The sequence below is a fragment of the Miscanthus floridulus genome, chromosome 18 (genome assembly GCF_019320115.1).
Source record: "Miscanthus floridulus cultivar M001 chromosome 18, ASM1932011v1, whole genome shotgun sequence".
In the NCBI taxonomy this organism is placed as follows: domain Eukaryota; kingdom Viridiplantae; phylum Streptophyta; class Magnoliopsida; order Poales; family Poaceae; genus Miscanthus; species Miscanthus floridulus.
The window spans coordinates 39,963,080-39,983,762 of NC_089597.1; the positions used below are offsets into that span (position 1 = coordinate 39,963,080).

The window sequence follows — 20,683 nt, forward strand, 5'->3', positions numbered from 1 at the left end:
CTTGTTATCATCAAAGAAACGTCTCTAGAGCAGCACAGCTACTCTAGCTGTATGTGCAGTCTTTATGATGATAAGCATGGCACATTTTGGTCATAACTGAGGCCTTGTTTAGTTCGTCCTATAAAAGTTTACATCCTATCATATTAAATGTTTGGACATATGTAGTATTAAATATAGACTAAAAAATAATTAATTGCACAGATTACGATTAGTTTGCGAGACGAATCTTTTAAACCTAATTAGTCCATGATTTGACAATGTGGTGCTACCCTAACACATGTACTAATGACGGATTAATTAGACTTAATAAATTTGTCTCGCGGTTTACTGACGGATTCTGTAATTTGTTTTTTTATTAGTATCTGAAAAACCCCATGTGACATCCTCATGTAACACCCGATGTGACACCCGAAAACTTTACACCCTAGATTTAAACAAGGTCTGAAGCACTACTGTGGAGGCAGAATCTAACTGTATCACATGTTTTAAGAAAAGAAGACTTGAACATGCCGATGATCAAGGGCACATTAATCCATAATAATTAACAATAGACTCTCGTCGTCGTACTTCTCCGTCCTAACATATAATGTATTCTAGCCATTCTAAGACAAAATAAGAGGAACTGTAATAGACGCAGGTACCTCTCACTTACCTTCCTGATCTATAGAAATCTGATTATATATTCCGCATGATAAAAGGTGAACTTTTAGTTTCCTTATACAAAATATGGCAACTACATGAATTGTTTTCCTTATACAAACTAATCGTGTATTTTTATTTAAGTAAACATTATCTTCTTGTTCCCTTGATATTTCATGACAAATTTCAACGTAGAATGCACTATATTTCAGATAAAGAGAGTACTCTATCTTATATCTTAGTCCATATCTCTATCTATATCCTATCTGTTCTATATCTATATCTATCTATTATATATTTATATCTATATATATCTAATTTAATTGTTGATATTAAAAAGTTAAGTGATTCTTTTGTTCGCCTTTTTATTTACTTCTCAAAGTGCCATCGTGTCTTCAGTCTCTCGTACGTGATCGGTACTCACAAACCCTGGGCTTAAAGCCAGCCGTCTCGGCTGTTGCTTCTGCCAGCTGATGACTCAAAAACACTGTAACTACAGTGACTTTTAGCAGCTGCAGCGCTGATAATAAGCCAGCCGAACATGTATATATATGGAGATTCCTAGTAGATATATTGAGTTCGATGCATGCACAGCCTCACCGCCACGTTTGCTAGTTATGCAAATAGTACACGATGATAATACAGTCAAGCTCCACAAAAGTGAGAAACCAATACCAAAAGCAGTATTGGTTGCAAATTGCACTTGTAAATGGTTTCACACTATGCAAAAAGAAGATACATCTTGTATGAACAATAACCGGGCAGAGAAATACGGCAAAAATAACGCTATGATTCTTCACCCTTTGTTTGCCGGCGGCGCCATGCCGTGGTGGTGCCACGAGTACGCGCCGAGCCCTTTGGCCAGCCGCTGCAGCGGGCTCAGCCGAGCGCACCCGGCGACGCTCTCCGCCGCCGCGGCCGCGTTCCTGTTGCCATGCTGCTTCCAGTCATTGCCCATGTCGCCGCCTTTCGCGCTGGCTTTGATCGTCACCGCCGGCTGCGCGCTCGCCTTCTTGACAGGCACGTTGAACTGTCGCACTGGCTTCTTCATGTCGGGGTCCTCCTGCTTGATGACTCGGCCGCCGTCGGATGAGCTCCGGAACAGGAGGAGGTCGCTGAGCCGCCACCTTCTCCACCCGGCGCTCCTCGACCTCGACGCGGTACGCGAGGCCGGTTTCTTTGGCGGCGAGCCAGCGATGGCACTGCCCTTGTCATCTTTGCCGCCGAGCGGGGATGGCGATGGCGCCTTGGTTGCCTCCAGCAGCGCGGCGGCGAACGGGTCAAAGTCGACGCCGGAGCCGACCCTGCTCCTCCGCCGCGGCGACCACATGGCGCCTCTGGCCATCGGCGACCGCGGCGACGACGCGACGCTCCCACCGTCGAGCAGACCGGGCGGCGGCTTCAACGGACGAATCTTGGGCTCGTCGGCCGTCTTGGGCTTGGGCTTCAAAGGCCTGATTTTGCCCTTCTCGAAGAGCTCGTCGGCCGTCGTAAACGTCTCCGCCGGTGCGGCCTTGCCGACTTGCGTGCCGAACTCGAATTCCGTGTCCCACGCCGCCTCGTTGGCGGCCACGCCCCCACCGAGCCCCCGCTTCGGCGTCCCAGGCCTCTCCTCCCAGTGGAACGGCACGGACGATCCTCCGCCCGTGGCGTACGACCGGCGCGGCTGGAACTCCTCGTCGCTGTCGCCGTCACCGTCGTGCCCACCGTCGCTGCCGTCCCCCTCGGCGAAGTGCGCGTAAATGGCCGCGGCGCGCCGGGGGCTGGCGGGCGCGCTGGTGAAGTGCTGGAAGAGGTCGAACGGGTTGGCGCCGGCGAGGCGCGGGGTGGCCGGCGGCAGGAGGTCGAACGGGTTCGGCGACGGCGGCGCCGTCAGGAATATCCCGCCGCCCGCCGTTCCCTCGTCGGAGGGGACACGGCGCCCGCGCGGGCTGGACGGCGCCGTGGCGTACGGGCTGGTGGCCGCGCTGTCTAGCCGGAAGTCATTCGGAGGCGGTGGCGGCGACGCGGGAGCCATCCTCCTCGGCTCCATTTCGGTGGTCTTTGGTTGGCTTTTGGACTTGGAGAGTCTCTGGTGGTGCCTGCCGCTGGTTTAAGAGCTGTGGTGAGGGATGGAGATGGAGATGGAGAGAGGCCTGCAGGGGAAACCGGGAGGAAGCAGGCCTGCAGGGGAAGACTGGTATTGAGAACGACCTGAATACGTGCTGAACGAATGAATTTATAATAAAAGGAGATCGATTTGTATAGGAAGTTTTATATGTAACAAAACATAACAGTGAAGCACGTTCGGAACAGAGGAATTTGAGATCTTGTTTTCTGATATTTTAACGTGATTTTCTATATACGGAGTATTTGCCAAAAGTAAGAAATATGTGTCGCTATTTTCTGAAAATTCTTACCATCTGAGACAGACTCTTGAAACTTTTGAGCCGGATTGTGACGATTGTATGTAATCGCTTTTTAATTGACGGGACGCTACTGGTTTCCGTCCTGTTCGGCTAGTATTAAATCGGCTTATTTATTATGATAAAAAAATTATTTCATAACTAATTTATACGGATTAAAACCGGCTGCCGACAAATTTCGTCAATTGGAAGTACAGTCGAAGGTAAGCTACTGGACCAAAGTACGCATGCTTTTTTTGTGCTCGTCTTATATAAGGAACAGGCTGGTGATGCAGTGATAGTGATCCGCTGTTGCGAGCTACTAGTATAAACAACCGCTTTGTCTAACGTGATTTTGATGCACTAAGGCGTGCCTTTTCCTAAAGCCATCGCTGATGACGACACGGATTTTCGAAGATAAAATATGATACGGTAGGAAACAGATGGCCGTTTCCTCTCTCGTCAAACGGCCTGTTCGCTGGTTGGTTTCTGGGTTGGTTTGGGCTGGCTGGTGCTGGTTTATTATGAGAGAAAAATATTGTTGGCTGGCTGGTTTGGACTGGCTGAAACCAACCAGCGAACAGGCTGAAAGGAAGCTCGTGCTCGATCTGTACTCCCTTTCACAGGTGACTCCTGATTTGGTGCGGCGTTAATGACGCCACGACTGTTGATTTATCGCTGACTAGTTTGGTTTGAATGTGTTTGTATTCATCTTAATCCATATGTATTGAAGTGGATTGAAGTAGAATTAAACTAAATTTCATTTCATTCCACTTCAACACATGTAGATTGAGATAAATACACCTAGGTTCAAGTATCAGCTTCCATCGATGTATATCTTGGTGTCATGCTGTCAAGGACCTGCTCTGTTTGTAACGCAGTAGTAGTCCTTAAATTTTTGTAGGATACAAATTCCACATAAAACAATTCAAATCATCTCTTACTCCTAGGAAATTAAAATAAAGTGTTTTTAGGAGTATAGGAGTATTTCCTAGGGAATTAAATTAAAGTTTTTTTTGAAGTTCTATTAGGGCGGGGAAATAAAAAACTCACACGTTCTGAAGCCTATGATCCGTTGAAACGGCAAGCAAAGAGGTCGACTCCGTGATGATAAAAAAGAGGTCAACTCGTGGCCACGTCTAGGAAAGTGAAAATACTTTGGACCGAACAAATGCGATTTTCTTTGGAAGTTCAGAAACATTTCGCGTGCTTCGCTGTCATATCTTTATGCATCATTTCCTTCCTAGAGCGCACAAGGCCTTTTTCCTGAATAATAGGCATTTTGTGATCCTAATCAGTTGACTCCCCTGCCTGTTTTTTTTTTTCATTTCGTGGAACACGAACTCATTAAAAGCATTATTAATCAGTGTACTCAGACCGAATTGATATTTAGCATGGAAATGTTTACAGGTCAACATGGCCTTGAATAAACGAAGATTCAGGATTGTAAAGATGACTAAGCATTTCGACCTTTCCTTCTCCTTTAAGAAAAGGTGCTGGTTGAATTTGAGGAGTTTTTAAATATAAACTATAGGTCTGCTGAATATTCAACAAAATAAAATCTTCTTTTATAAGTGGGCACAGCTAAGCCATGCATTTTTACGGGGAAGTATCCAGAAACATTTCATGATAAAACTGTTTTTTTTTTTTTGACAAGCAATGAAGTAATCTGAAGCTTCCAACTTGTCATCTTGCGGTTGCGGGTGCCCGGTGTTCCCCAACTCTGAGCACATACATTTCCTGTTATATTTTTTATCAGTTGATAAAATATCACTAGTATTCTCTGGGGAAAAAAAAGTCAACAGTATGACGCGGCATCAATGCGCCGGCGGCCGGCATGGCATGTCTCTTCCCGCCTTGCTCGCCTTCACGTCGAAGTCAGCGAGGCAAGTTGGCCGTCGAGGTTAGCCAGCCACCGCATGTCCCCGCGTTTGTCCTGCCCGCTGCGGCGCTGCCGGCCTGCCCGCCTGCCCGCGATAAGGCGTGGAAGGCTAGGAGTAGGAGGCATTTCAACGACCGACGTCCGCTCTGGGCTGTGCGTCCTCGCTGGGACGTATCGCCGTCGTTTTCTTCTCAGGCAGGCGGCAGCGCCGTCCCTGCCTACCTTTCGCATTGACTAGTCCCCGTTGACTCCAAAGACGCTTCCAAGGCGAACTAATATAAGATTTGTTTATTAGATATTTAGCGTCTCGTTCGTTCCATACTTTTTTTAGTCGACTAACTTTTTCAGTTAACGAATAATATTTTTTTTCATAATAAATCAGTCAACTATACTTTCACCCATGACTTATCACTCAAACAAATAGAGTATAGATGCCCGTGGGCCGCCTAATCGGTTGCGAGTTTCTAATGGTGTTGCAGTTGCAGACCAGTTTTGTTTGACGAACGCGACGACCAGCAGCCTAAGCCCAGCTCAGGATTCGGATTGAAGATCTCTGGGCGTGCGGATGCAAGATAGATAAATCTTGCTTGGCGAGAGTGCGAGACAACCTTTCCTCCTGTCGCTCTTCGTCTTGGAACTGATATACCCTCTCGGTCTCTCCCCGTGTTCTTTTCTCCCTGGCCTGTTAGGGGCATATTTACTGTAAGCTGTCAGCCGTTTTGTTCAATATAAACTTAGGTTCTGTTCGGCTGATCTATAAACCGTTTGTGCTGATTTGTATGGCTGTTTTGTTATAAGCGAAAAATACTATACCATAGCTGATAAGCCGGTTTATAAGTCGGTTTATAATGACAGCCGAACAAAGCTAAGTATATGGAGCTTTGCTCCCCCGAGTTGATTGAGAGAGAGAAAAAAGATTCGGACTGAAGAATTGTTAGCTTTTAGAGCCACGGTTCATCACTTCATCATGTTTGTTGCTGTTTGGATCAGGTAATTGGTTACTACTTTCTCCGTATCAAGTAACCATGGAGACTGCACACCAGCTTCTCGCTACATGCAGTACACACAACGGTTAAGCTTTCTGACATCATCTCTGGTTGATGACTGGCTGCAGCAGCTTTCTGACCGCGGGCTTTGGGACTGGTAGCTGAGCGATGATGTCTTGCAGTAACCATGGCTCCAGTTTTTTTTAAGAAATCTTGTCGATCCATTGGTGGGCGAGGGTCAGCCGGTCAGGGTTATCTTTTGAGGAAATCTCCCGATCCAGTGTGCTTTTTTTTTTTTGACAATTTTTACGATGGTCGTCATAAAATGGACGGCTCATGAGGACCAATCCGACGGCTAAAAAGGCAAAGGAACTGAGAGGAATCAATCAAAGAGACACCGGAAGAAACCAAGTGCGTATTAAATGGTGGGACCATACGCACCGGGTGCATACTAAAATTGATCGGATCGACACATGAAAAAAGTGGAAAATTTTCTATTTTTGATTTTTTTATGTAATTGAGGGTAGAACAGTAAATCAATGGTAGTAAAATAATGTTTTGAGTAGTACAGGATGATTGAAGTACTACAGTCTTTTTACGTATAATTCTCTTCGGACCACACCAGCCCGACCCCTCTCTCAATCGCTCTGTTCTTTTTCTCTGTGTGCTGCGACGGCGGGCGAGGTTGAGGACGAGGGCAGTGGCTGCGGCGGCGAGTGCGAGGGCAAGGCTGCGGCTTCCAGGGCATGCCATCCCTCCTCACCAGTCCCTGGCGAACGGCGGCACCGCGTAGATCCGGCGATGGCGGTGGAGGAGGCAAGATCCGAGCCCGGTGGCGTCCGCGCTCCCCTTCGCGGCGGCGGTTGCCGTCCCCGCTGGCGGGAGGGTGCGGGCGGCGAGGTGCGCTCGCGGACGCGGCGGTCCGGGCAGCAGCCATGGCGGGGATCGACACCGTGGAGGAGGACGAGGAGGCGGAGCCCGGCAACGCTTGTTCCCAGCAGAGGCGGACCAGCTCCGCCGCCGCCGCTGACCCCGCCTGCGTGCGGCATGCTGCCTGCTGCCGCCTGCGTTCAGCGTGCCCGCGCTACACCTACTCCCGCGGCGCCATCGTCCACCCTGGGCCGGGGGAGCTAACCGCGGTGGTGCTCTGATGGGTCCCAGCGGCGTCCGTGCTCCCGTTGGCGGTGGCGGCGGCCGTCCCCGCTGCCGAAGGGTGCGGGCGGCGAGGTGCGCTCGTCCGCGGACGCGGCGGTCCGAGTTGGCGAAGCTGAAGAGCGGGCTCGGCAAGGTGCCCTCGTCCGGTGCTTTTTGGATTATGTTTGATGTCCGAGTTGGCGAAGCTGAAGAGCGGGCTACAAGGTTTCATGAACCTTCATCAAATTCAGTAAAACAAGACAGTAGTCTGCTACTAGGTGCCAATATTGGAGTGCAGCTAAATTCCTCTGACATCAAAGTGCTCACAGAAGGTGACATTTCAACATCAATTCTCCGGAGCCTCCTAGTGTAAATTGACATCTACAAGACTACAGCAACTCATCTGTTGGTAAAATAGCCACTCAGCTTACCCAGTCAGCTAAATAATCACTATATACTATGCTTGTACCCACAATGCACCCTGATCTAACTTTGATAGGCAATTACTGTAACTCCTACAATTCAAAGATGTGGACTACTTACTAGATGCTACAACTCTCTTATAACCATCACCAAATTGACTACAGAGCATCCACCACACCCTAGTGAGAACTGTTTATTCAGACATCCTTTCGAAAAAACAAAACTGCTAATGACCACAGTGTGCTCCCAAAGAAGTATACAATCCAACGGCCACTTTAAGGACATGGAAGCAGAATCACCAAATTTATGAGATTACTTACAATAGTTCATGAGCACAGGTCAGCAATAAATACAAATCTGCAGCAACAAGAACAGGGCCTAAACTTAAATCGCAGTTGGCTATTATTCAGAACACAGTAAGATGCATGCAGTTATTCAGCACACAGTAAGATGAATGCAATTATTCTTAATGTGTTACCAGCACATAGTAAGATGCATGCAATTATTCATTAGAGTCCAAACTCAAATCGCAGTTGGCTATTACTCTAATGACCTGTCACTGTCAGCTGCTAGTGGCCCCATTAGGTGAGATTTTCAGAGGTAATACCCAAAAGCATTGCTGTAGCTAGTAAGATGTATGCATTTATTCAGAGTCATACTTCGAACGGCTGTGGACTATTATTAGCACATGGGTGAGAGTTTCAGAGTTACTAGTATTTAGTACCCAAAAGGCAAAAGCATGCATTCACTAAAAAGATATATGCAGCATTGCAATTATTTAGAGTCCAAACTGTGATGAAAGATAGCAATTTCCGTGACTGTGAGTGAACTAGATAAAGTACGGTAACATCCAATCATCTAGTTTATGGATTCCCAGGCTATGAGTGAACTCACTAATTTCAATGAAGATACATTTGGGAATAGGCATAAATTGACAGGCAGGGTGAATATGCATTAAGTGGCATTACAAACACCTATTAAAGGTTGCCAAAACAAAAACCTGCTTCAAGGCAACTACTACAGGGTAAGATTTGATTAACATTATAAGTGAAGACAAATTTAACTGAATTGTTCCCTCCCATAAAGAAATTGCCTTTAACTGCATAGCACATCCAACATCAAGTATTTTCAGCATCCCTCTTTTCAGGGGAAGATTTGATTAACATTACTCTAGTGAACAAAATTAATAAGTAGCAGCAACAAGCATCTGTACAGCAATGCCAAAAAATGTAAACAAGAAGGAACCAACATGTTTGCATTACATTACAGATGCTTGAGTACACATGCTTCGTCTAGAAAAAAGAAGAAGAAAGGTTAGCACATAGCTAGTTGTTGAATTTTTCTCTGTTATACGGATCTAACAGTAAAGCAAAGCAAAATTACTGGTTGTTGATGCGCTAGCTAGGCGAGCATCAAGTCTACATTGACAAAACATTGTTATATTAAGTGCCTGGATCATACACTAGAAACAGTGAAAAATAATTATGTGAGTCCATTCTTAATATTTTTCAGCTGTGTTACAATTAAGGAACTGCACAAATGCATTGCTGCGTTCTTGAGTTGAATATATGAGATAAATCAAATGCAAAACAAGTGCATAGGAGGGGAACCTTGGCCTTCTGCGATTGGAGCTCGATCGGATCCAGTGGCGAGCGCTGTCGACGGAGGGCACGGGACCACCGGCGGGGGCTAAGCACGTCTCCTTGGAAGCTGCGACGACAGTGCGGGCGAGGGCACGGGGTCCCCTGCGCGCTAGGCGTGGGCACAGGGTCCCCAGGGGCCGCACACACCAAGTGGGGGCGCCGGGGAGGAGGGAGGAGCGACGGGCTCGGTGCAAGCGACAAGTGGGGGCGAGGGCAGGCCACCGGCGGCGGCGCCACGCGATGGCGAGGGTGAGGCGGTGGCGAGATGCGTCCTTCCGCGTGTGGGTTAGGGCCCCGCGCGATGGCGAGGGCCGGCCGGCGGCGGCAGCGCCGCGCGATGGCGATGGCTAGGCGACGCCGGCTAGGGCTAGTCCGAGGACGAGGCGGCGGCGGCCAGTGTCGCGTCCTTCCGCTGTGGTTTCGGGGGAGATGGGTTGCCGGAGAGGGGGAGGCTGTGCGTGGGCTGCTGGGTTGCGGCCTTGCGGGGGAGGGGGAGACACAATTACAATACTAACCTTCCACTCTTATAATTAATTAGAGCTAATAACTTGCTTAGGAACCGAGAGAAACCCAGAAGTACCCCAACGTAAAAGAGCTATTTTTTTTTTAGGAACTTCAGGGGCCACGCCGACACCGTTGCTCCTCTCGCTTCTGATATTCCAAATTTCCAACACATCGAGCCCACGCAAAACTTGCTTAAAAAAACGCAAAGTCCATCCAGATCCAGTACCATCGCCCTTTTCCAGCGTCCCAGCGAGGCGAAGCGACAGAGGGGCCGTCTTCCGCTTCCCCCTGCTGTGGCTCCTCAGTCCTCTCGCTTCTGTTCCCCTATCGTCGGCCCCGACAAGCGCCACGTCTCGCGCGCTCGTCCGCTCCCCGCCGATGAGCTGCCGCGCGGCGCCGTGGAGCCGCCCGTCGCACATCGCCGGGCCGCGTGTGCCCACCCCGGCGCGGCCGCGCTTCGCACTTGGTGAGGTCCACGAGCTCCCTCTCGCCTCTAGATTTCGTGGTTAATCTGATTTGCCTGTTCGCTTGCTGCCTGCCATGTTGGGGCTTTACGTCCGATGGTTAACAGGTGCTGGTCCATGCACGTACCGGGCCACGATTTTGCTTAGCTAGGACTAGGAGAATAGTTTGAATATTGGGCTCTCATGTTTTATTTAGCTTACCAACGAGAATACTTTTGAATTTTTGTTCTGATGTTATTGCTTGCACTGTTTCTTCTGATAGTGTAACCATGTCTTAAAGTCTGATCTCGAGTCAGATGGAAATGGAAGCATTTGAACTAGATGGGCTCGCTTGATAGATTTTGGGTTCTACTGTAGTTACTCGAACCTATGTTTGACATTCGTAGGACAGCAAAGCTCCTGGCATTATTTAATTGCATTTTGCGGTACTTTTGTATTAAATTTGACAATTGGTACGAATTCATCTAGGTAAATATTGTTTGGCTGCTTAATCTGTTATGCTTTGGTTCCTGACAGGAAGTAGGAATCTATGGAAGAACTCATGGACAATTGGTGCTGGTGTTTCAAATATGTTTGCGCTGCCATCAATGCTGTTTAGGTGCATGGCTTCAAGTGGCTCTGGTGATGGTGGTTTTGCTCGGTCTACATCGACTGACGAAGCAGTAACACCGTTGCCGTTATACTCTTGGCCAGATAAGCAGGTCGACTGATTTGGGCTATCAACAACTTAAGATTGCCTGCTGTTCCCTGATATTTGCTTTCACCTATTCACGAGTTGGTAGTTATCTGTATGTGGTCAGAGTATTGAGTCAGTTCACCTTAGACTCGCCTACTGTGGTCAGAGTATTGAGTCAGTTCACCTTAGACTCACCTACTCTAATGGCTAATGGCTAATGCACTGATAATTTGTGGGAAATGTTACTACGCTACAATCACAAGAGACTAGACTTAGGTGTACATCATTCGGACAAAAAATTTAGTATAAATGCATTTGCAACTCATGACATACAGCTTTTGATAAACACTACTAGTGATACATATTTTTTGTTCTTCTTTACGGACAGGGGAATATTTTCCTCTCATTTATGTGAGCCTTGCTGAGGATAGTTGTTTGTTACGATTTAGGGCAGCTGGATTTTTAATATAGTTATTCTGACTATAGATTTATATTGCTGTTACCTGAATGTGTTTTTTAATACTTATTTTCAGAGACCACGAGTGTGCATTTTAGGTGGTGGATTTGGAGGCCTGTACACTGCTTTAAGACTTGATTCTCTTGTGTGGCCCAATGATAAGAGGCCTCAGGTAAAATGATGATGCTCTTCTAAATTCCCTTTATCTTGAACTGGTAGAAATTACACTCCTTATGAACTGCATAAATTTTCTTCATGGGATTTTATGTGACCCTTTCTTATGGGTCTTATGATTTCATGATGGCGCCTTCTGTAATCTTCTATTTCGTTTATTATACTGTAATAGTTTACTAATAAAGCAACACAAATTACAGGTTCTTCTGGTTGATCAATCTGATAAATTTGTATTTAAACCCATGTTGTATGAGCTATTATCAGGAGGTACTTCTGTTTCAATTGTATAAATTATTTTGATTATTACTTTTCACATGTTTTCATATTTCAATCTGTTGCTATTTGATCTGGTTGCCAGAAGTGGATGTCTGGGAGATAGCTCCATCTTTTACAGAGTTGCTGAAAAGCACAAGTGTTCAATTTGTGAGAGATAGTGTAAAGCTTCTGCGCCCTTCTGATCACTTTAGAAGAGGACCTGGAGAACCATGCACTGGTGGAGTTGTTCATCTGGAAAGTGGCACTGTCATTGAATATGATTGGTAAGAATAATCAATTCTACATGATTGCAGTGGTTGTCAAGTCCAAGGCTTCCTTTTAGGAGCAATTTTAAAGTAGTTTGCTATAATTCATTTTTTTCATTTAAGATATGTTTAAGGATATTTGTTTTTGAAACATAAGAACAAGTTATTATTTGCTGCTACATAGTTTTTAGATTATGTAAAATAAGTACCAGTGTCTGTCTCACTAACTTTTAATGTGAACCTAGGATTGCCTGAACTCTGTCCCTTTTTTCTGATAACCATGTAGCATTGGTCCATTCGTTCGGGCCACTCCTGAATCATGATATGAATGGATTTTTTTTATTTAACGAGTAGATTGTTAATAATTACTCCCTCTGTTCCAAATTATAAGTCACTTTGACTTTTTTGGTACATCCATTTTGCTATTCGTCTAGATATAATAATATGTCTAGATACATAGCAATGGATGAACAAAAAAAGTCAAAGCGACTTATAATTTGGAACAGAGGGAGTAATAAATAATAATAGGGAACCATAGAACACAACAATAACATGTAGAACTACTTTATTTATGTAGATGGCTAGATTAAAGTTCTTTGCTGTCTAGTTACAATAAGCTTGTTGCTGACATTTGTTTTGGAATGGGCAGCCAGGCTAGTTCTAGCTTTAGGGTCTGAAGCTAAAATTGATGTTGTTCCCGGTTCAGCTGAATATGCACTTCCTTTCACGACATTAGAGGATGCTTTGGTAAGCACAAATCATCTCATGAAATTGTATATATACTCACTGCAAACTAATCTATTGTTGGAACTACTAATATTAGCCTGTAAAATCTACTGTTGCAACAAGTGAATCATACAAGAGTTCTAAACGAGCAACAGTTAGACTAGCAAAACAAGCTAGGGGGTCGACACAGGTTCATAATGTTCCTTATGTGTTAGGTTTATTCCATGCCACTCCATGCCCAATGAGACTGGTGCTACAAATTTCCAATGGGAGTCTACTACTGTCATCTCTGTAATGTGTCTTTGATTAATGGAATCAATTATTTTTCAAAAACTATAATCAATATTAACATTGGGGGGCCACTATTTGATATATGTCATGAATTTGTTGATATAGTTGCATTAGCTGTTTCAGGGATTACAGATCCTATTGTGCAGCATAGTGCATAGATAGCTTAATTTCTCAACCGTGGGTCCATGAGTGTTGGCAATCCAGCCACCTGCAGAGGTGAGCAATCAGCTCACTCACACACCACCCTCACAACTCACGGCTAGAGGTAGGAGAAGGGTGAGCACAGCACACAAAACAAGCACTGCACAGGCACAAGTGCAGGAAACTGAACTGATTCTTCCATTGCATTGCCTAGTATATATACAAGTCCTAGTATATATACAAGTCTAGTACCAACTATATGGTACACTAGTACATGGCTGATCTCAGCCCCCAACTACTACCACATGGCTGATGTATGCCACTACATAGTTGGCCTATTGCCATACTCCTACAGTATTATAAATGGACAGCAAGAGCTGACCAAAATACCAACTCTCTGCTGCAGCAAAAGATCAAAAGGGAGCAGCAGATTATCTTAAGATGAGACCATGATCATCAATCTTTTTCCTGATGTGTTCTGACAACCTATGTAACAAGTGAATCATACTTTTTGAAATGACTCAATACTTAAAAAAAAAAATAGGGTCAATTATTTGTATACCATCATGCATTTGTTATTATGGCTGCTATTAGCTATTTCTAGTATTGTAGATCCTGTTGTGCATAAATAGCTCAAATACTCATCCATGAGTCCACGACTATCAAATTCTCCTGTTGTTTATTTCATAAATTTATTTTGCAGAGGGTTGAAAGCAAGTTGAAAATGCTAGAGAGGAAAAGGTTTGGTAGGAGTTCCCCTACTATTGAGGTGGCAATTGTGGGGCTGGGCTATTCCGGTGTTGAATTAGCTGCGACTATATCTGAGAGATTAAAAACCACCGGGACTGTAAAGGCAATAAATGTTCAAACAACCATATGTCCCACTGCTCCACAAGGAAATCGTGATGCTGCTCTGAAGGTAAGAAGCTAAAAGGTTCTATACATACATAATGAACTGTTCTGGTCAGCTTTATATTAAAATTGTAATTGATTGCATATTCCATTTGGATGCTGTGGGGTCATCTCGTGTCTGAATTCTTATCCAGTTGAAGGGTTGTAGCTTTAGTGCAATGTTGCTATCCTTATCATACAAATCCCTTCACCTTTTGTAACATGTCGCCAAACAATACATTTCCATCGTGTTGTTTATGTATCCTATATTCCCATGCAAGACAACATGGAGAAGTCATGCTATTCCTTTACTATTTTACATAGCAGTGTTTGCCCACGATGATATTGTTTTCATATCTGTACTTCTTCAGTTGAGGAAATTATATTTTTGGGCTATCAGCTAATCACTAAAGAAATTTTGGTTCCACTACTTTCTCATCAGGTTCTTGAGTCTCGGAATATTCAGCTTTTCTTGGGATATTTTGTGAGCTGCATTAAAGAGGCTTCTACATCTGATGATTCAAGTAGCACAGTTACATACTCTGAAGTTGACGGTGATAATAGGAAACTAATTTTGGACCTTCAACCTGCTGAAAGAGGCCTCAAAGGCCAGACTCTTGAGGCTGATTTGGTGCTGTGGACAGTGGGTTCAACATCTCAGATTCCCCGGTTACAGCCTCCTGATGCCCCCTATGTTATTCCTCTGAATGGTCGGGGACAGGTGGAGACAGAGGAAACCCTTCAAGTAAAAGGTCATCCCCGGACGTTTGCGATTGGCGATTCAGCAGCTCTAAGGGATCCATCAGGCAAACTCCTCCCAGCCACTGCACAGGTAAGAGATTTGCTGGATTTTGCTTCAGGCTGATGCTGCAAGCCTGCACCGCTAGTCATGTCACTAAAGAAACTCTGATCTCCTAGGTTGCCTTTCAACAAGCAGATTTTGCTGGATGGAATCTCTGGGCGGCAATAAATGATCGGCCTCTCCTGCCATTCAGGTTCAAATCCAGCTGACACCTTTGTCTCTGTTCATCTATTCAAAGCATTGCTAATTTGTTCAGTTTCTTGCCAGTAGTTTTCCATATCTTAGTAGGAACTAGGAAGGGTTGAACTCCATAGGAGACCTCAAATATACTGAATGTTTTGCAGGTTCCAAAACCTTGGTGAGATGATGACACTTGGTAGAAATGATGCCGCGGTAACAGCAAGTTTCATTGAAGGACTGACCTTGGAAGGACCTCTAGGACATGCTGGTATGAGCACTTCGAAGCATGCTCATTCACTTTCGCCTATGCATAACTGAAATTGAACTTTGCTCTGCAGCTCGGAAGCTCGTGTACTGCCTCAGAATGCCCACGGATGAACACCGGGTGAAGGTTGGAATCAGCTGGTTCACAAAGACTGCAATCGATTCACTTGCCTCCGTGCAAAACGCAGTAAGTAAGACGCTCACAGGCTCATGACTGTACGGATCTTTGCTGTATATGACCTGCGCATTCCTGAATCGAATGAACTGGAGGACAGATCGATGTCCATCCTATGTACTACGTAATCAAGCTGCTATGTTCCTACAGTAAGCATTTGTACAAGTGACGAATTCTATTTGCGGAAGTGGTTACATATCTGTGGTACAAGAGCAGGGATGATTTATATAAAAGGGGGAATTAGTTGTGTAGCGTCGAAAGATCGTGATCTCTATAAAATACCATCGAAAGTTTGTCTCCGTAAAATATCACTGAAAGGTTGCACCGTGGAGTAGAAGTAGCATTCCGTCAGCTTTTGTGTATAGAAAAGTCAAACTGACCTTAAACCCAAACATGAAATTACCTATTTGCCCTTACCTTATCCTTTCTCACTCATCCGAGACCGAGACGGGAAGCACGCACGCGGTGCTCTCGGTTCCGCGCTCGGGTTTGCCGCTTGCGCCCCTGACACCGCCTTCGTCGGTCGCCGGTCGCCGTGGGTGTTAGCGTGCGGCCACCGTGGGCGTCTCGCGCTGCCTCCGTCGGCCGCCACGTGGGCCTGGGCACCGCCTCCACCAGCCGCCACGGGCGTCTGCGCACTGTGCGGCGCCTTCGCCAGGCCTCTGGCCGCCCCTGCGCACCGCCTCCGCGTGGACCCGCACGTTGCCTCCACTCGATTGGGTGCTGTCCCGTGACTCACAAGTCACAACTATGCATACAGCAGGGCCGAGATGTTACTTCAGTTTCGTCAGAGGAATGGAGCAAAACGTGCAGCAATGCAGCGTTGAGCCATTCTAAGACTGTACTGTAACAAACTAACAACAATGCAAAACAAGGTAACGACAACTATTACGCATGTACGTGTAACAAACGGTCACGATCAAGTGGGGGCAGGGCGTGGCCGTACCACTCGTTGGCGCGGCAAGCGTGACGTCGGCGGCGGCCACGGCGGCGAGCGTCGCGAACACCGCGGAAAGCATCTAGGCCCCTAGTTGGGTTTCGATGATTAATGACAATATGTGATTACTATGACTAACGTGTGTTTTGCAGAAACAATTAAGTTAGGTCACGGTAATGGAGATCGAATGGGCAATCAAGGTTGTCATGCCCCTACGATGAAAATCGTTTCAGTTTTCAAAGGATGGACGACAAGGTTAAGGATGAACTAGTTCTAAGTATCGATTAGAGTTGGAGAGACACTTAGAGTAGTTTATAACTTTGTTTTTCCTTTGTCCGTACTATTAAGGGAGGTATGAACGGGTAGCTTGGCCTAGGTGAGTCTAGTGAGTTAGGTGTGGTGTACAATTGTTAAAACTAGCACTAGGTAGCTCCATAACAGCCCTTTGATCCAATGGAGCAAACTTCATTCACATATGATCGAGAGTTGGAAGTGAATGGAGGGTCAAATACTGATCGGACGCTGGCTCCGGTGTGACCGGACGCTGGCTCAGGGTCCGGTCAGTTCATTTGACCGATGTGAAAGCATCAGGAAATGACCGGACGCTGTGAGGTCAAGTCACCGGACGTTGAGGGCCAGCGTTCGGTCGACTCCAGTAAGGTCCCAGAGAGGGAGAATCCTGATCGGACACATCCGGTCAATGCTGACCGGACGCTGATCAGGTTCCGGCTACTGACCGGACGCTGCTCAGCAAGTGACCGGACTCTGGGGGTCCAGCGTCCGGTCGACATCAGAAAGGTTCTACTGAGGGGAAAACGTGATCGGACGCATCCGATCAGTGCTGACCGGACTCTATCCAGCGTCCGATCAACACTTAACCACTGGAGTTCGGGGTATACTGATCGGAGCGTCCGGTCAACATGACCGGAGCGTCCGGTCACCCCGCAGAGGCACATAACGGTTCATTTTTCAGCCAATGTTATAAATACAACCTCCACTCGTGTGTGGGGGTACTTTTGCTCATTCCAACAGCTGAGAAACACCTTAGAGAGTGCCAAGAAGAGCAATGTCCTAGTGAGGTGATTGAGATTTGAGAATCCCAAAGAGAGCCCTCATTAGTGAAGATCAAGAGTAGCAAAGTGTGCATCCACCTTCTCATTAGGCTTGTCGTGGTCAAGTGAGAGTTCGTGCCTGTTACTCTTGGCGATCGCCATCACCTAGACGGCTTGATGGTGATTGGGAGTTTGGTGATCATCCGGCGGAGCTTGTGGGTGACCCAACTCAAGTTGTGAGCGGTTGTGGGTGATTCACCACGACGGAGTATCGAAGAATCAACCCGTAGAGAACACTTGATCCTTGCGCGGATCAAGGGGGAGCTACACCCTTGCGTGGGTGCTCCAACGAGGACTAGTGGGGAGTGGCGACTCTCCGATACCTCGGCAAAACATCGCCGCGTTCCTTCTCCTCTCTCTACTTTAAGCATTTACTTTGAGCAATTCATTACTTGTCATTTGTATTCCTAGAATTGTCATGCTAGAGTAGGATTTGAACTTAGGATGCTAAATTTTTGTGCGCTAGATCAATAGAAACATTTTCTAGGCACAAGGGGTTAATTGGGTTAATCATAGGTTTTGATTATTGCAAAGAAATTTGTAATTAGCCCAATTCACCCCCCCTTCTTGGGTATCTTGATCCTTTCAACCGCCACGCGCACCTTGCCCTAGAAGCCGGCGCGGCGCAGGTGCAGGCGCTGGGCGCGCGACAGTGGCCGCCGAGGGTGCCAGCTCCAGGGCCATGGCCTCAGCAAGTGCCGCAGCAGACCCTTCGACCGGCGGGCTCGCCACGGAGCTCAGTTAGCGCGTGGCTGATCTCCTTCGGAAGCACCGCGGCGGCCTCAGTGTTGTTCACCTTGGCCAGGCGCCACAGGCGCGTGGCCTCCGTAGAAAAAGATATGATTTTTCTAAGATATATTAATCATATCAAATTATATTTTTTTGCGGAATTAAATGAAGATAATTTTTATATAAAAATTATAGATCTCGACGAAATCTACAACTTTCTAGTTTTGAGTTTTTTCATTTGAAGTCGTTAAAATGCTCAAAAAATTAATGACATATTTAGACTTAAGGGTATTTTCGACTTTTCATACCTGCAGTTTGACGACGTTAGAGCCCAAACTGATGGTAGTGACATGGAGGGCATAAAAAAGTTAGAGCAGTAACGTTGAGGATCTCTAAACTTTTTCAAAGACTTATAGAGCATTACGATCTTTTTTAACGACGCTCGGTAAATTCCCTTTTAAGTGCCGTTGTATACAAGTCAACTCTCACCAACCCTCACCTGCAGCCTTTGTATATCTTCGTGAAGCCTCCAACTGAATTTGTTCGCCTCGCTGTGTTGCACTGCTAGGTAGCCAATTCGTTTCCTTCCCCAACCAAAATGGGCGACGCCACCGCCACCAACCCCTCCTCGCCGACCGCAGCCATGGATCCCGACTCCGAGGTCGTCTTCGACTTCCTGCCCTACCTCTGCCAGTACAAGAGCGGCCGCATCCACCGCCCCGGCGGCGCCCCCACCGTCCCCGCCGGCACGGACCCCGCCACCGGCGTCGTCTCCAAGGACATCCGCGCTGGCCCCGCCTCCGCGCGCGTCTACCTCCCTCCCGGCGCCACCGGCAAGATCCCGGTGATCGTCTACTTCCACGGCGGCGGCTTCGTGGTCGGCTCGCCGGCGCGGCCGGGCACGCACAACTACCTCAACGACCTCGTCGCCCGGTCGGGCGCCATCGGCGTGTCCGGCTACTACCGCCTCGCGCCGGAGCAAAAGCTGCCCGCCGCGTACGACGACGCGTGGGCTGCGCTGCGGTGGGCGGTGACGCTCGGCGACGGCGAGGATCCGTGGCTGCTGGAGCACGCCGACCTGTCCCGCGTCTTCCTGGCGGGCTGCAGCGCCGGCGCCAACATCGCGCACAACACGGCCGTGCGGGCCTCCGCCGCCGGCGCGCTCCCCGACGGCGTGACCATCCGCGGGCTCGCCCTGGTGCACCCGTACTTCACGGGCAGCGAGGCCGTGGGCGGCGAGATGGCGTTCGGCCCCGAGATCCGGCCGTTCATGGACCGGACCTGGCGGTTCGTGGTCTCGGAGACGGTGGGGCTGGACGACCCGCGCGTGAACCCGTTCGTGGACGACGCGGCGCGCAAGGCCTCCGCCGGGATCCCGTGCGAGCGCGTGCTGGTGTGCGTGGCCGAGAACGACTTCCTGCTCAAGGAGCGCGCGCTGTGGTACCACCGGGAGATCAAGGCCAGCGGGTACGCCGGCGAGGTCGAGCTATTCGAGTGTAAGGGCGTCGGCCACGCGTTCCACTTCGACATGCTGGACTCGGAGCAGGGCGTTGAACTCCAGGAGCGGACCGTGGCTTTCATCAAGAAATGAACAGCGAGACGATGAATAAGAGTTTTCTCTATGCTATTATATCATTTCGATAGTTCAATTGTAATGCTGGACTCGGAGCCGGGCGCTGATTCGTTCTGTCGGATGCTCGAATTGTATCCTTCCGTGTTTTGTCGGTGGACAATTATTTTGCGTTATATTGGGGCGTTTGAGTCGTACGTAGCTTTTGGTTTTTTGTTTTAAAGCTGGCATCCTACTTTTAGGCCCCGTTCGCTGGTCTGAAACTTGGCTGAAACTGGCTGAAAAACACTGTTCTGGCTGAATTGTTGTGAGAGAAAAATACTGTTCCGGCTGAAAAAATAAGCCGAACAAGCCAATTTTAAGACAAATGCTATACGGATTCTGGAGATCGTATCAACCGATTTTAGGTTGTCTGTTGCGTCCGCCCGACGGCTGTGGGCGTCCGATGGTCCTCCCCGACAGCATCTCCCCTCCCTCCGGCAGATCGTCCCCGCGCACTCCTTCCCAGTGGATCTCCCTCCCGGTGGCCCTGCTCCGTCGCCGGCCTGCTGCTCTGCCGCACACAGGCTGCCACAGCCCCAGGCCGCCCACACCCAGATTGCCGCTGCCGCCCCGGCTCGGGCGCGGGCGTCCCTGGAGTGGGGGCGGGCGGCCCCGGCGCGGTCGCTGCCGTCCCCGGCCCGGACGCCGCCGTCCTCTGCTTCCTCTCTCTCTTTCTGTTCTCTGTTTCCGCAATTCCTTGCTCGAAGCACTGTTCTCTGTTCTTGTCTCCTATTTTTTCTTCTTCTATTTGTAAATTTATAAATTTGTGAATAATTTTACGACATTTGTGAATAATTTGACATATATTTGTCTAGTATCTGGAATCCAATAGAAAAAAAATTTATAGTTGTTTTTTTGAAAATTTGGTATATATTTGTCTAAGATATTGTGTTATCTTTAAATTACACCACCTTATCCAATAAATTACACTAAACA

The 20,683-nt window shown here is 47.5% G+C and overlaps 2 protein-coding genes and 1 long non-coding RNA gene across 3 annotated transcripts; 1 reads left to right on the top strand and 2 right to left on the bottom strand.

The window, feature by feature from the left end:
• Positions 1-1,189: 1,189 nt before the first annotated feature.
• On the bottom strand, positions 1,190-2,775 carry LOC136521389 (uncharacterized). Its single transcript, XM_066515125.1, has one exon. It carries the CDS (start codon positions 2,669-2,671, stop codon positions 1,436-1,438), a length of 1,236 nt encoding a protein of 411 aa, XP_066371222.1. The 5' UTR covers positions 2,672-2,775; the 3' UTR covers positions 1,190-1,435.
• Positions 2,776-6,496: 3,721 nt separating this feature from the next.
• On the bottom strand, positions 6,497-9,575 carry LOC136521980 (uncharacterized). Its single transcript, XR_010775737.1, has 2 exons — positions 9,059-9,575; positions 6,497-7,243 (listed from the first exon to the last, which is right to left on the bottom strand). It is a non-coding gene; the product is annotated as an uncharacterized lncRNA (long non-coding RNA).
• A 267-nt stretch (positions 9,576-9,842) lies between these two features.
• Positions 9,843-19,906, top strand: LOC136520228 (alternative NAD(P)H-ubiquinone oxidoreductase C1, chloroplastic/mitochondrial-like). The gene is made up of 12 exons (XM_066513677.1): positions 9,843-10,061; positions 10,576-10,760; positions 11,269-11,364; positions 11,567-11,633; positions 11,725-11,905; positions 12,541-12,634; positions 13,749-13,964; positions 14,379-14,768; positions 14,855-14,931; positions 15,083-15,186; positions 15,257-15,369; positions 18,704-19,906. The coding sequence occupies exons 1-12, from the start codon at positions 9,974-9,976 to the stop codon at positions 19,724-19,726; spliced, it is 2,634 nt and encodes an 877-aa protein (XP_066369774.1). The 5' UTR covers positions 9,843-9,973; the 3' UTR covers positions 19,727-19,906.
• Positions 19,907-20,683: the final 777 nt, after the last annotated feature.

What these genes read in the sequence shown, in the direction of transcription:
- LOC136520228 (XM_066513677.1), top strand. Translation starts at nt 9,974, where the DNA reads ATGAGCTGCCGCGCGGCGCCGTGGAGCCGCCCGTCGCACATCGCCGGG. An exon ending in CGACATTAGAGGATGCTTTG is followed by an intron (nt 12,635 to 13,748) that starts GTAAGCACAAAT and finishes TTTATTTTGCAG; the next exon opens with AGGGTTGAAAGCAAGTTGAA. An exon ending in AGGACCTCTAGGACATGCTG is followed by an intron (nt 15,187 to 15,256) that starts GTATGAGCACTT and finishes TTTGCTCTGCAG; the next exon opens with CTCGGAAGCTCGTGTACTGC.
- LOC136521389 (XM_066515125.1), bottom strand. Translation starts at nt 2,671, where the DNA reads ATGGAGCCGAGGAGGATGGCTCCCGCGTCGCCGCCACCGCCTCCGAAT.